The sequence below is a fragment of the Pistacia vera genome, unplaced genomic scaffold (assembly GCF_008641045.1).
Source record: "Pistacia vera cultivar Batoury unplaced genomic scaffold, PisVer_v2 Contig498, whole genome shotgun sequence".
In the NCBI taxonomy this organism is placed as follows: domain Eukaryota; kingdom Viridiplantae; phylum Streptophyta; class Magnoliopsida; order Sapindales; family Anacardiaceae; genus Pistacia; species Pistacia vera.
In genome coordinates, this window is record NW_022196332.1 from 70631 (window position 1) to 83876 (window position 13246).

Genomic DNA, 13246 nt, shown 5'->3' on the forward strand with positions numbered 1-13246 from the left:
ATCTGTATTATAAACATGATTACATCATCATTTTTTACTATCAGGTATGTTTGGATGATGTAGAGGAAAGATCTTGAACTTTCTGTTTAAGAATTTTCAATTCCTCTTCAACAGCCAAACTCTCCCGTTTATTTAGATCAAAGACAAAGCCCGTGCAAGAATCCATGATGTTACCCATTTCATTGGTAACATCTTTCAGATCGAGTCTTGCCGCATTTAAATCGTCCAAATTTGTCTGGACTTTTTGCAGAAGTTGCTTCAAGTTTTTTTATTCGTCCTTTTTATTCATCGGCAAACCAACTAACAAAAAAAGAAATTCATGGAATTGTATCAATTTACAAAATATTACAAATAAAAAATTCTTTGTACTTTAATGCAGAGAAACATTATCAGTGCAAACGGATTCGTTTCTTACCTTTTTGTTTTTTTGTTGAAAAACTTGCAATAATTTAGTTTGCTTTCTTCTTGCCTTTATCCGCCATTTTAAAAAACGTGAACAAAGCTTGAGCAGATAATTAAAATTTATATAATGATGTAGATGCAGTTTTAGTAATTGTTCATATACAATATATATATCATCTATATATATATATATATATTATATATAATATATATATATATATAAACATGAAAGTATCATTTTAATGTGTATGGAAATCGAACAATTAGAAAACGAAGAGACGTATCATAATAAATAAACTGGTCGATTGAAGAATGTGCAAAAATTGTTTGGAAATTGTGAAAGACAACGGTCCTTGATATTATATCAAATTTAAAACCAAATAAATGTTAACAATTTATATTTAAATTTTAATCAGTGTTTTATTTATTATAAAAATAATGTTTGTTTCAAATCACTAAGTTTTTATTCGAATTTGAATCTAATGTTATTGTAATGTAAGATGAAAAGAAAATCAGACAACATTTTCATAAGATATTATATTTTCTCACTAATTATTATATTTGATTAGTGGTAATCATGTTTATTTTATTTTATATTTTTCTATGGCAATTGGATTTCAAGAATTTATAATTGTTCATATGATAAATTATTCAGTGAAAATATTTTTTTTAATAAGAATAATATGCAATTATTATTATACCATGTGTATTCATTAAGTTTAAAATAAAGTATGCAATTATTGTTATTCTGTTTTAAAGGGATTATTATTTAATGATAAAAACACTGGCATTATTATTTTGATGTGCGAGGTCGTTTAGATTGATAAAGTTTATATGTTGTTTAAATGTTGTTGTTCAATATGTTTATTACTTTTAAGGATGTTTTATTGCTTAAGAGTATTTTTTTAGCCTGATTCAAACTCTCTAACCCTGAAGTATCTATTTATGTTTCCATCACACCGGATTTGTTGCTGTGATTTCAGGCAAATTGGTAACATTGAACAGTTTCGTCAAAAATCCTATAAGTTTGCACAACTTTACAACGGTAAAATTTATTTCTTTCTTTATTTGGATATGCATTCACACACAATCTGTATAATAGAATATCCAAATCAAAATCAGTGAGGAATTTCCAGATTTGAATGGTTCGTAATCGCTTTGAACTCATGACTGTTTGAAATTTTGTTTATAATTTGTCTTGTTGGTTTGTTGTAGTATTTGTGAATACAATTTTTTAAGAAGGTACGAATAAATCTTTATACTATTATTTTTCTTTGCTGAGGATTTTAGGCAGTTTGGAAATATTATTTTTTTAGGTTGATTGATGATTCTATTGTTCTTTTTTTTTATAAGTCTTGAAGTGTGATTTTTAAATTTTAGATATGGCTTCTGAAAAATTGCTGAAGTTTATGGATAGAGTCAAGGGCAAATCAGCATCTAATACAAGACCAAGCATTGCCACGACAATAAAGTTGATAAATCAACTACAGAGTTATGTTTCATCTGTACGAGTGCCTAATCCTATTGTATCCCTTTATGTTTCATTTCATGTCGAAGTTATTGAAGAGAAAGATGATACAATAGAAGAGGTTCCGTTATGTAGCTTTATAAAGCAACAAAAAACATCCCAGCAAGAGAGTGAGAATATAAAGAGTGTGAGGAAATATAGAACACTATCTATGAAAGAATTAAATAATAAGATATCTTTTGTCGGTACTCAGGTATTATTTTTTTGGAACAATTTAATGGTCAGTTAAGTTTGTACTTTTTTTAAACGTGTCTTATTGAGATTTTATCTTCTTCCCTTGTATTTCTACAATAGGGTTTTGAACTTTGGCAAGAAGCTCGGGAGCATTGGCTGGCAGAGGAGAATGTTATTTCAAAATTGCAAAAAGAAATCAAAGTTCTGAATTTTGACAAACAAAAATTAGAAGAAGTGAAAAAGGTTTTGAAAGAGAGGTAGATAAAGTTGAAGATGACTTGAAACATCTTCATGAAGCATTTACATCTGCTGAACAATCTATTGAAAATCAACAAAAAGAAAAGGAAGTTGTGATAAAAAAATTGAACGAATTGTCTAATGAGAATAGAAAAATCCAATCTTTGGTTGTCAAAGAGAAAGAGAAGAATGAAGTTGAAGATTGGGTGATAGACACATTTATGGCTGCCAGAAAAGCTTGTGTAGATGCTTTCAAGTCAAAATTTCCAAATGAAGACTCTAAATTTTTGGAAAAAGTTGTGTTGAAGAGAGGGCAGTCTAATGAAGTTTGTACTAATGATAATGCTACTAAAAATGTATTTACACCATGCAATACTACTTGTACAAATAATAAAACAGTATAATTGTGTTGTGAAATATTTGACAAATATTCTGTATTTGAAACTTTGCATTGCTATAGAATCAGTATCATATCTAATTTTCTATCTTGTGGAACACTTCTTTGAAAACAATATTTCGCAACTTTTCTTCTGGTTCATCTTGTTGTTGGACTAATAAGATCTTGATACCTTTTCTCAAAGTTACTCTTGATAGGGCAACATGTAATTGTCCATGGGTAAATACTTGGTGTTCTACATACAAACTCACTGTTTTGAGTGATTGACCCTGACTTTTGTTTATAGTCATGCAGAAGCTAATTGCAATTGGTAATTGCCTTCTGTTCAGTTTGAAAGGCCATTTCATATCTGCATTGGACATTGTTATTCTAGGAATCACAACATTATCACCAATATTTGATCATGTAATAATTGTTGCATGTATGCACCACTTCCCTAGATGAGTCACAATCAATCTCGTCCCATTGCAAAGGCCATCTAATTGATTCAGATTTCATAGCAACATAATTGGAACTCCAATTTTTAATTGCAATTCATGTTTTGGCATACCAGAGCACATCAAAGAGTTAAGAAACTCTGTTGGATATAGAATGTCATCATCATTTGAAGTCCCTGCTGCTTTGCAAGTGCTGTTTGAACTGTAATAGGTCTTTGATTCTGATTGCAATTTTTGAATAATGTAGTCATTCAATTCATGTGCTGTATCATTTCTAGCTATCAATATTGCCCTCTCTCTAATATAATAAACATTGCCTATCTCAGCAAATAGATTTGAGAAAACAACATTCACAATTCTTTCTTCTGGATTTCTGTGTTGAGAAATTTTCAAATCTTCAGGAATTTCTATAAAGCTTTCATCTTCTGATACTCCTGTTCCTTCACCAATTTGCAGTAACCATCTGTCAAAAGTAGTCAACTCCAATTCTGCATCGCTTTGGAAATTCTTTTTCAATCTCATATTTTCTGTTAACTTCAACACGGTGACATGTTCCCAAAGGGGAGATGAAGATAAACATGCTTGCATCACATCATATTTTTTCCCCTTTGGTATAACTGGTAAAATCTGTCTGAAGTCTCCACCAGTGCAACAATTATGCCTCCAAATATTCTATTAGCATTTCACGAATCTTTATCAGACAAAATCTCCCTCAAAGATCTGTTAAGTGCTTCAAAGCAATACCTATTTGCCATCGATGCTTCATCCCAAATTATCAAAGATGTTGTCAAAATCAGTTTTGCCAATTGCATTCTTTTCTTAATATCACATGTACTCTTGTTAGTTACATCCAAAGGTATCCAGAAACGTGAATGGGCTATTCTTCCTCCTGGTAACAGCAAGGCAGCAATACCTGACGTAGCAACAAAAAGAACAAGTTTACCTTCAAACCGCAATTTTGCTATTATTGTTGACCATAGGAATGTTTTGCATGTTCCACCATGCTCGTAAACAAAAAACGGCATTCCTCTTTCATTATAAATTGAATCAATAATTGAATTGTAAATGTCTCTCTATCCATTGTTTAGACCACTGTATAAGTCATTGTGCAGGATTTTGTTGCTGTCAATATCATAATTCAACTCCTCAGGAATCAACTTATTCTACATATGTTCAAATTCAGCGCGATTTGGAATTGGCAATCCATGAAAATCAGCCATTGTTTTTCGTCCTTTTTTAATGAAGTCTTCAATCTCAGTCAATACATGATTGTGTAACTGCTTCGTATTGTATCTCATTGTTCTCATTCCTATTTTTTTCCTGAGATTATATGCGATGTCTTCGTATAGTTGATCTGCATTTGCTTGCCATAATTCTGTTGGGTTTACGACTTCATTAAATAAAAGAATTGTTACAAATAGCTATCGTAAATGTGTTCCAGTAGCCCATATTGATGCTTCAGCTAAGCAATCATTCCATTCTCTGTCATCATCCAGCAAGCCTAATGCATAACATTCATCTTTGAATGCAGGATATATCCTTCCGTTAACAGTTCTGATATTTTCAAATGATGTTGCTCCTCTATCCAAATTTAACAACATCCGCAGATAATATTTTTCACTGCTGCCTGGAAATGCAAAGTAAATTCTGCCAATGCATCTTCCACCTTCCCGTTGACTCCATCTCCTTTCTTTGTCATTCCAAACCCATTCTGTTGGGAAGTCAGAATAAGTCAATGATCTTGCCTCTTCATATTGTTGATTACATTTCATCCACTCTGTTAATTTTGTCTAAGTAACAACATTGCTCTCCAAATATTTGACTAAATTCTGATTTGGATCAAAGACGACTGTTTCTTCATTCTCAAGTGGAAAGGAAGTCTTTCAACAGCTGGTTCTCCATAGTACATATCAAATTGATATATTCTCCAACTAGCCTCCATGGCAAAAATATATCTGTAAATATAGTAATTGCATTTTTCAATATTATATTTATAACAAATAACAACAAATATATTATATTTTATACTTCTATATACATACCTACAATCGACATAAGTTTTAATTTCATAATCCTCTGTAATATTTGTGCATCCATAACTCCCTTCGTTATTTTTTGCAACCTCCATAGAAACTTTGATTCTGTTGGGTCCTTTGTTGACATACTTGAATAGATTCTTGATTGATCTATGCTGGTTACAGATCTCAATGTTTATGTGACCATCATACTTAACCGTCAGATTTCTATTATAGGGAACAACAAAATGGTTGTCAATTTTGACACCTTTTTTCTCAATAATTGATCCAGTATCTCGCCTTTTATATACTGGGTACCCTTCATCATCTATAGTTGTTGCATTCACAAATTTCTTTGGAAAATGTTTTTTGCATTTCCCGTTCTCCATGCAAGGTGAACTTGTATTTAAATTTCCACACAGACCATGGATATTGTAGTTCCCAACAGCTGCATAAGCAAGAGGATCCTTTTCTTTATCTGGTAATTTAGCAGATATCATCCTATCAATCTTTGATGGAGAAGGATTCTTATATTCCCCGTAGAGGAAAATCAATACATGTGCATGTGGGAGACCTCTTTTCTGGAATTCAATAGTATAAATAACTGGGAAATATAATAGAATATTGTCAGTAATTGTTGATATATTGTAAATTTCATATTATAAATCATAAATGAACAAATATTTTAAAAGAAAATATACATATTACTTGTAACAGAACTTACTTGCCAGAGTTTCACCAAAATATTTATCATTCTTTATCTCTTTCATCAGTTCAAGCAATTTCATCTTGAACACTCTACAAATAGCAGTTACTTTTCCTTCTTCATCACATTGACCAATAGCATTCTATATATATTGTATCTCTGGCCACTTTGGATTACATGTGAATGTAAAAAAAAATCAGGATATCCATGATATCTGCAAATTGTCATAGCATCTTGATAATTTTGAATACGATATCTTGGGCTGCCAGTGTCAGAGGACGGTAGCAATGTGCACTTGCCTATATTCTCTGCATTAACATCCCCATTTGAAATAGCATCCATCAATCCGCTATAAAAAATCACTTCTTAATTTTTTTTTTCTTATCCAACGAAACCTTTCGTCTTCAATAGCCATATATGCATCTATAATGTATTATTGCAATAGTCCACCAAATTTCATCAAAGTGTGTCCTTCATTCAATCTATACTGCAATCGAAAGGCATAAAATTGTCTCATAGTCAGTTTATGCATTGTAGAAGTTTCTCTGTCTCCTGATTCTCTATGCTTAATGCCAACCCTGTATCCATCCTCTCCATATAGAAACAAAATTGGATAACTTAATGCCATAAAACTGGGATGTAAGTCAGTAATTCTCTATAAACCATTCTTTGAATGATAAACGATAACATCCTTTCCAACATCCAACATCACCAATAATTATTCCTGCAATTTCATATGCAATTGGCAGATTACACTGTCTTCCATCTTTTTCTCTATGGATTTTTAACTACAAGTGGACTTCAAGAACATTATTTGATTCAATATAATCCCTGGCAAACCGAAAATTTTAACCAACTCATTGTTCCTATCAAGTATCAATTTCAATTCTTTGTCAACACTATTATAAGTTGCTTGCCTTCCCATACAATTCAATCTTTGACTGATTTCACATTGTGTATCATAGATGTAAAGTTGTGCAAAAGTAGGTTTCTTTCCAGCAGGTGGAAGCAATGCCCCTATACGGTGATAATTTTGCCCACAAAGTCTGAAAACATATGGACCATTATTTCTATTGATATCAGTATCAATGTCCCTTCCCATTGATGTAAATGAGAATATCAAGTTGTATATTCTTATCTTGTTTCTAAATATTTTTCCTTTAGAACCACTGTTTACATCCAATAATTCTTTCAACAATTCAGGTGGTTCTTTCAACAGTGGTAACTCAATTTTCCTATCCATACAACATAACGAAAATACAAGAGAAGTTATCTTTCTGTTCTTAATTGTAAACTCTTCATACCACATGATTGCCCTAATAATGCTTGCAATGGTAAATGGTACACCAAAGTTCAATGGTTCCAAATCCACTAACAATAGAAATAACACTAATTTTAAACAAATATCAAAGATAACGATATTGTTACAAAAATGAACAAACTGTAATAATTTGTTATGTAATTATATGTCTAAAGTTTATAACTTACTGTTACATATTTCTGAGAGAGTAAGCTTTAATTTAGATTTTTTTCTTACATAATAATCACCACTTGCAAAATTTTATATGTAGTCAGCCAAATATCTCAAGAAAATGAAAAAACATAATTTTCCTCACCTCTCTTTCTTTTTAATACAAACATTATGTATCTTCTGTTTTTTTTTTTTTTTTTTTGTATATGCGATCATTATGTTCAGAAGGGCCTAAGCAAATTTGTGAACCTACATTTGTTTCCAACACAAATTCTGTTTCATTATTTGATGCAACTATCCAACATAGATTCTGTTTCATTATTCGATACGTTTACACTTGTTTCCAACACTGATTTTGTTTCATTATTCAATACGTCTACATTTGTTTCCAACACAGACTCTGTTTCATTATTCGATGCGTTTCCTGAAATTAAAAATAACAATAGTATAATTGTCATACTATTACAGAAAGGATAGAAAAACAATAATTGATTTATTAACTACCTCTTTTTCTCTTCGATCCAGACATTTTGTCATTTGCACTATCACCGGTCTCAGTTCTAGCAGCTTTTGCAGCTCTTTGTTCTATACAATCATTCTCAATTTCCTATTTTCCTTGCACACTCTTCTTCTCAATTCAACAGCAGTTGTATTTCCAGAATCAAATTCCAATTTATAACTTTCTGTCCTTTCCAAATATAATTGTACGTTTGTTGAAACTCCATCAGTAGTCTCCATACTATGCTTTTCCACATGAACAAACAAAATTAGACTCAAACAATTTAATATTCACTCTTTCTATTTTTTTATAACACAATTATACAACCATGCTAATAATAATTTAATACAGTGAAGAAAGCGAACAGACATCATATCTTTTAGAATTGCCCAAAAATTTGGTTCAATAACAACTTATGACATTTTTATATTTCTGTATTATGGTTCGGCATACTTATAAAAATAAATTTATAAATTATTATTATATAGTTATATGTAAATTATCGTTCGACAAATAATACAGATATAATGTATGCACTAGTTACATTTAAATCATAGGTCAGTATTACCTTAACACAATTCTAAGGATCCAATACATTGTTCGGCATCCAGCATATCAAAAAGTAATAATACACCAAATAAATGGATGGACATTGAAAATGTTAATTAACAAATCTATTACAATCAAAACCAAAATTATAATTCGTTAAATAGTTTACTACAACTCTATAGAAGAATTATAGTCAAGTTTTTTTAATACTATCATATACATATTACAATCCTATAACCTAACCAACATAATTCTATAACCAGTATAGAAAATTGCATAATACAATGATATTCAAAAATTTGAAAATTACAAGCAATCTCACAGGAGATTGTTGTAATGATATAAAAAAATTAAAAAAAAAAAAAAAAAAAAAAAAAGCTTCATTACCTGTAAAAAGAAAAATATTGCAATAATAAATTTCAAATTATTTTCGTTGATTGTATATACCTACGTCAAATAAAAACAAAAGATATTTACAACACATGGACACTAATGAAAAGCACAAAACAATCATCTACAAATTGTTATATATATTACAAATTTAAGAAGTAATACATACAACATTTAAGTATTAAATTGTTAAAAGAATCAAGACCATTACATTAACTTTACCAGCAGATATATTGTAGCTACGAAGAACAATTTTTATCTTGTTCTATAGATATAATAAGACCAAACAATCAGGAAAAGAAAAAAAAAACAATTATCTATCAATCTAATATTGATTATATAAATATATTTATATGTATACGAAGTACATTAATTACAATAATTCAATATAAATCACTAAACATTTAATTTTTGCAATAGTACAACATATCAATCACTTCATATTAACATAAATACTTGAATGTTTTCTATTAATTTCACATAACAATAAAAACGAACTATTTTTGCAATAGTACAACATATCAACCACTTCATATTCATGTAAATACCTTGAATGTTTTCTATTAACTTCACATAACAAAAATAATTAACACATACAACGTATACGTTCACATTAAGAAGCATTAACTGAAAGCAAATCAAAGAGACCAAATACAATATACCAACCGATTAATATCCAATAATTTATTAAAAAAAAAAAAAAAACATTACAATGACAGAAACAACGTATAAATCATTTGACATCCAAATAAATATTTATATATCAATTAATTTAAAAAATATTGTGTTAACAATACTTCATTAATGACATAATTAAATTCATTACATAAATAAAACATTAAAGTGTCAAATATGTAATTAATATTCAGTCAATATAACAATTATCATACGATATATTTGAAAATTTAAGAATGTTTACAATACCTGGGCTTAATCATATGCAATATGAAGGATTTTGTACGATCATTAATCTTGGTTTAAGAGAAGAACATTGTAATCATTAATCTTGGTTTAAGAGAAGAACATTGTAATCATCAATGAGGATTTAAGAAAACAACTGTTGAAGTTTTAAAAAGAAAAAACATATAGATCAATAAATTGAATTTCAATTTGTTTGTGAACACAAGTAAAAGAAAAAAATTGCCATATATAAATCACTGACATATTCTTCTGACAATATATACCTTTATTAAGTATAATAATGTTCAAAAATTTGTAAAATCTACAATTCAATAAAACGCCACCGTTTAGCTTCTTGCTATGTATTTAAAATAATTGTGGGGATTTAGGGTATTTGTTCTTGTTCTATGTATTGCGGATTCATTCAATGTCTTTAAAACCAATTCGTAGGTAAGTGAAATTATTTCCTATTCCACTGGTTCTTAATATAATTTTTCTTCTTGACAATGTCTCTTTTAGAAATTAGCAGCACCCTTTCTGATGAAGAAGTTCTAAACTTCCGAAAGAATACAGTATCTCTGACGATTATGATTTATTGCCTTGTGATTCGCCTGGGTTTTATATATTCACTATTCCTCCTTCTGGGTTTTTTTTTTTACCTTTTTTGAAATATTTTTGCAATATGGCTTAGTTCCTCCATTCTCTCCATTTGTAGAAGAAGTAATGATGGCTTATAAAATAGCACTGAGCTAGCTCCGTCCAAATGGTTGAAAAATTGTTATGGCTTTCAAAGTTATTTGCTTGATGAATACAATTGAACCAATGTTTTTCTATTTTTAACTATTTTTATGCAATTAAAAAGAGACCCAATAGTTCCTTTTACTTTATCAAGAGTAGGAATGATAAAGTGTTGTTAACAGGTTTGAGCAATAAGTTGTGAGGGTGGAATGATAGGTACTTTTTATTGGGTTGTAAGAAAGGCTGGGGTGGATTACCTACTAAATGGTTAAAATTCAAAAAGAGGGAAATGAAAGGAAATGAAAGCGACAGTAGTAAGGGAAATGAAATTGCAATCAAAAGATTGGAACTTCTTATTCAGCAACAACAGACTTTTGACATCTACGATACGCTGAGCAAATACTCGGATTTTAATTCAAAAAGTGGTATTATGAATTTTAATATAATTGCACCTTATTTTTGTTAGAAATTTATTGTTTTTTATTTTGTTAATGAAAATTATATTTGTGAAAACAGGTCCAATTGCAACAGCTGCAGTAACAATTTCTCCAACCAAATTGATTGTTTCTACACATCCTGCACCACCTACATGTGAAAAAATATATTCACCAATTGAACCGAATGATGAAGATATAGAAGAGAGTCAATTGTTAAAGAGAAGGAAGGGTGAGAACAACAGCAAGGAAGTAAATATAGTTCTTAATTGTGGAAAGAATTTGAAGAATATACATGCAATAGATCTGGATAGACTTACACCAGATTAGGTAATTTTGTTGATATAAAATATATAACTTGTTTCACTTTATTTTTTTGATGATCATATTATTTTTTTAATTGTTCTTGTCTTGTTTTATTAACAGAATTTGTAAAGTTTGCTAGAAATGAAGCAATGTTGGCGAGGGTCAGACAATACCATTATTAAATTGCAGAAGAAGAAAAAAAATATAGACATTCAAAAGGAAAAATTTACAGCTGAAAACAACTATCTACAGAACAAATATGCAGAAGTCATAATTGAATTAAAGGATCATGAGGAGATAGTTAAAGTTGTTGGACAAAATTGTGAAAAAATTCATGAAGAAGTTTGTTTTCTTAAAAGACAGGAAAAAGAATTAATTGACTCCAATACTAAAATAGAATCTGCTATTGCTCAAGCCGAAGCAGACAGGAATGAAGCTTATGGTTTACTAACTCAAATTTTCTTCGAAACTCGAGCAACCTGTGTTAACGAATTTAAGTTGCGATTTCCAAATGAAAATCCTGTTTTCTTGGAGCAATTACAATTGCAGGCAGAACAAACAAATCAGGTTGTTTCTGACACTACTCTAGATGTTGTTGATACTTGATGTATTGTATTCAAATACTGACCATTTGTAAATATTTTCTTTGTTTTGGAACAATGTTTATAAACATATGTAAATATTCAATGTGTTTTTGCAACAATGTTTATAATATGTTTTAAAATATATATTACTTCTGACCAAAAGTACTGTTAAAATAATTTTTTTAAAACCCTGTTTCGTTTCAATATAAAAATAATTATATAAGAATGTTAAAAAATTATTATTGAATGTGGTAATGAATAACATTTGTACAAACTAATGTTTACACATTTTATCACAGCTTTTGCTTTTTCTTTTCATTCCCCTGAAAATATGTCATTCTCTTGTTTGTTCAGCAATTGATAGCAAGATAGTCCAATCAATTTCTGGGCTATTGAATCAAACAACAAAAAAGTTGTTTTTGCACTTTCATCTGTCACTTTCATTTCTATGTTGTACCTATTGTAACATTAACAATAGTTACATAAACAATTGAATTGTAATCTACAATTTACTAAGGGAAAAAAAAAAAATTACATACCTCATCTGTGGGAATTTCAATTCTTTTCTGCATTTCTGACAATACAAATTCTCTGGGATCTTTTTCTTGCAAAAATTGCAAGACAAATAGCACCAACCAAATCTAGAATCAGCATCACTTAGCATAGCCTTTATTGTGAAATTAGTGACCTATTCAAATGAATTTTTTATATAAAAAATAAAGGTGTAATGACCTATTCAAATGAATTTCTTATATAAAAAATAAAGTTGTAATAATCAATTTAATTACATAGTAAATATTGTACCTGATCATCATTGTTATACCACACTAGATTGGTAATATGCTTCAATGTTACTATATTCTGAAAAATCTCCTTTTCTACCGGTACTTCATTGAAAATTCTCTTTTGCAATTGAACAACTGGCATGTCTTGGTTTTATAATAATAACAATACATAAGATATCAATGTTATACAACATTTAATATCATAATATACAATTTCTTGATATCTTACATGTCTTGAAGGGAATGCACCTCCTCAATATCGAGATTTACATAAATTCTTGATGCCCAAGTTGTATTCAGAAATAATCGCTGTGCATGTTACACAAAAAAAAAAATTAATTATTCACAATACAATAATTTTCTATAATATGTTTAAATTACCTTGAAACTCCTTCATATTTGTTGATGTAACAATCATAACAATAGCCTTTCCATTTTCCATTTGCACAACATCATTGATTTTATCACAGACTTTTCCAAACAAAGATATTGTATTTGTTTCTCTGAAATTATTAACGATGTTAGTTATATCAATTGATAACAGGATGTAACAATATAGAAAAAAAAACTTATTGTTCAGTCTGCAGTCTGCAGTCTAATCTCTCTTTTATTACTCTTTGTTGATACAATTTCTTGAGTTTCTCCTCTTCCATTCAGAATACCAATCACATCTGCATATCATTATTTATGTTAA

At 29.4% G+C, this 13246-nt stretch overlaps 3 protein-coding genes across 3 annotated transcripts; all 3 read right to left on the bottom strand.

The window, feature by feature from the left end:
- Positions 1-3232: 3232 nt before the first annotated feature.
- On the bottom strand, positions 3233-4200 carry LOC116105338. The gene is made up of 2 exons (XM_031391771.1): positions 3920-4200; positions 3233-3806 (listed from the first exon to the last, which is right to left on the bottom strand). Exons 1-2 carry the CDS (start codon positions 4198-4200, stop codon positions 3233-3235), a joined length of 855 nt encoding a protein of 284 aa, XP_031247631.1.
- A 396-nt stretch (positions 4201-4596) lies between these two features.
- On the bottom strand, positions 4597-6998 carry LOC116105339. Its single transcript, XM_031391772.1, has 5 exons — positions 6737-6998; positions 5915-6013; positions 5218-5794; positions 5064-5130; positions 4597-4965 (listed from the first exon to the last, which is right to left on the bottom strand). The coding sequence occupies exons 1-5, from the start codon at positions 6996-6998 to the stop codon at positions 4597-4599; spliced, it is 1374 nt and encodes a 457-aa protein (XP_031247632.1).
- Positions 6999-12082: 5084 nt separating this feature from the next.
- Positions 12083-12694, bottom strand: LOC116105340 (replication protein A 70 kDa DNA-binding subunit D-like). The gene is made up of 3 exons (XM_031391773.1): positions 12572-12694; positions 12307-12455; positions 12083-12224 (listed from the first exon to the last, which is right to left on the bottom strand). The coding sequence occupies exons 1-3, from the start codon at positions 12692-12694 to the stop codon at positions 12083-12085; spliced, it is 414 nt and encodes a 137-aa protein (XP_031247633.1).
- Positions 12695-13246: the final 552 nt, after the last annotated feature.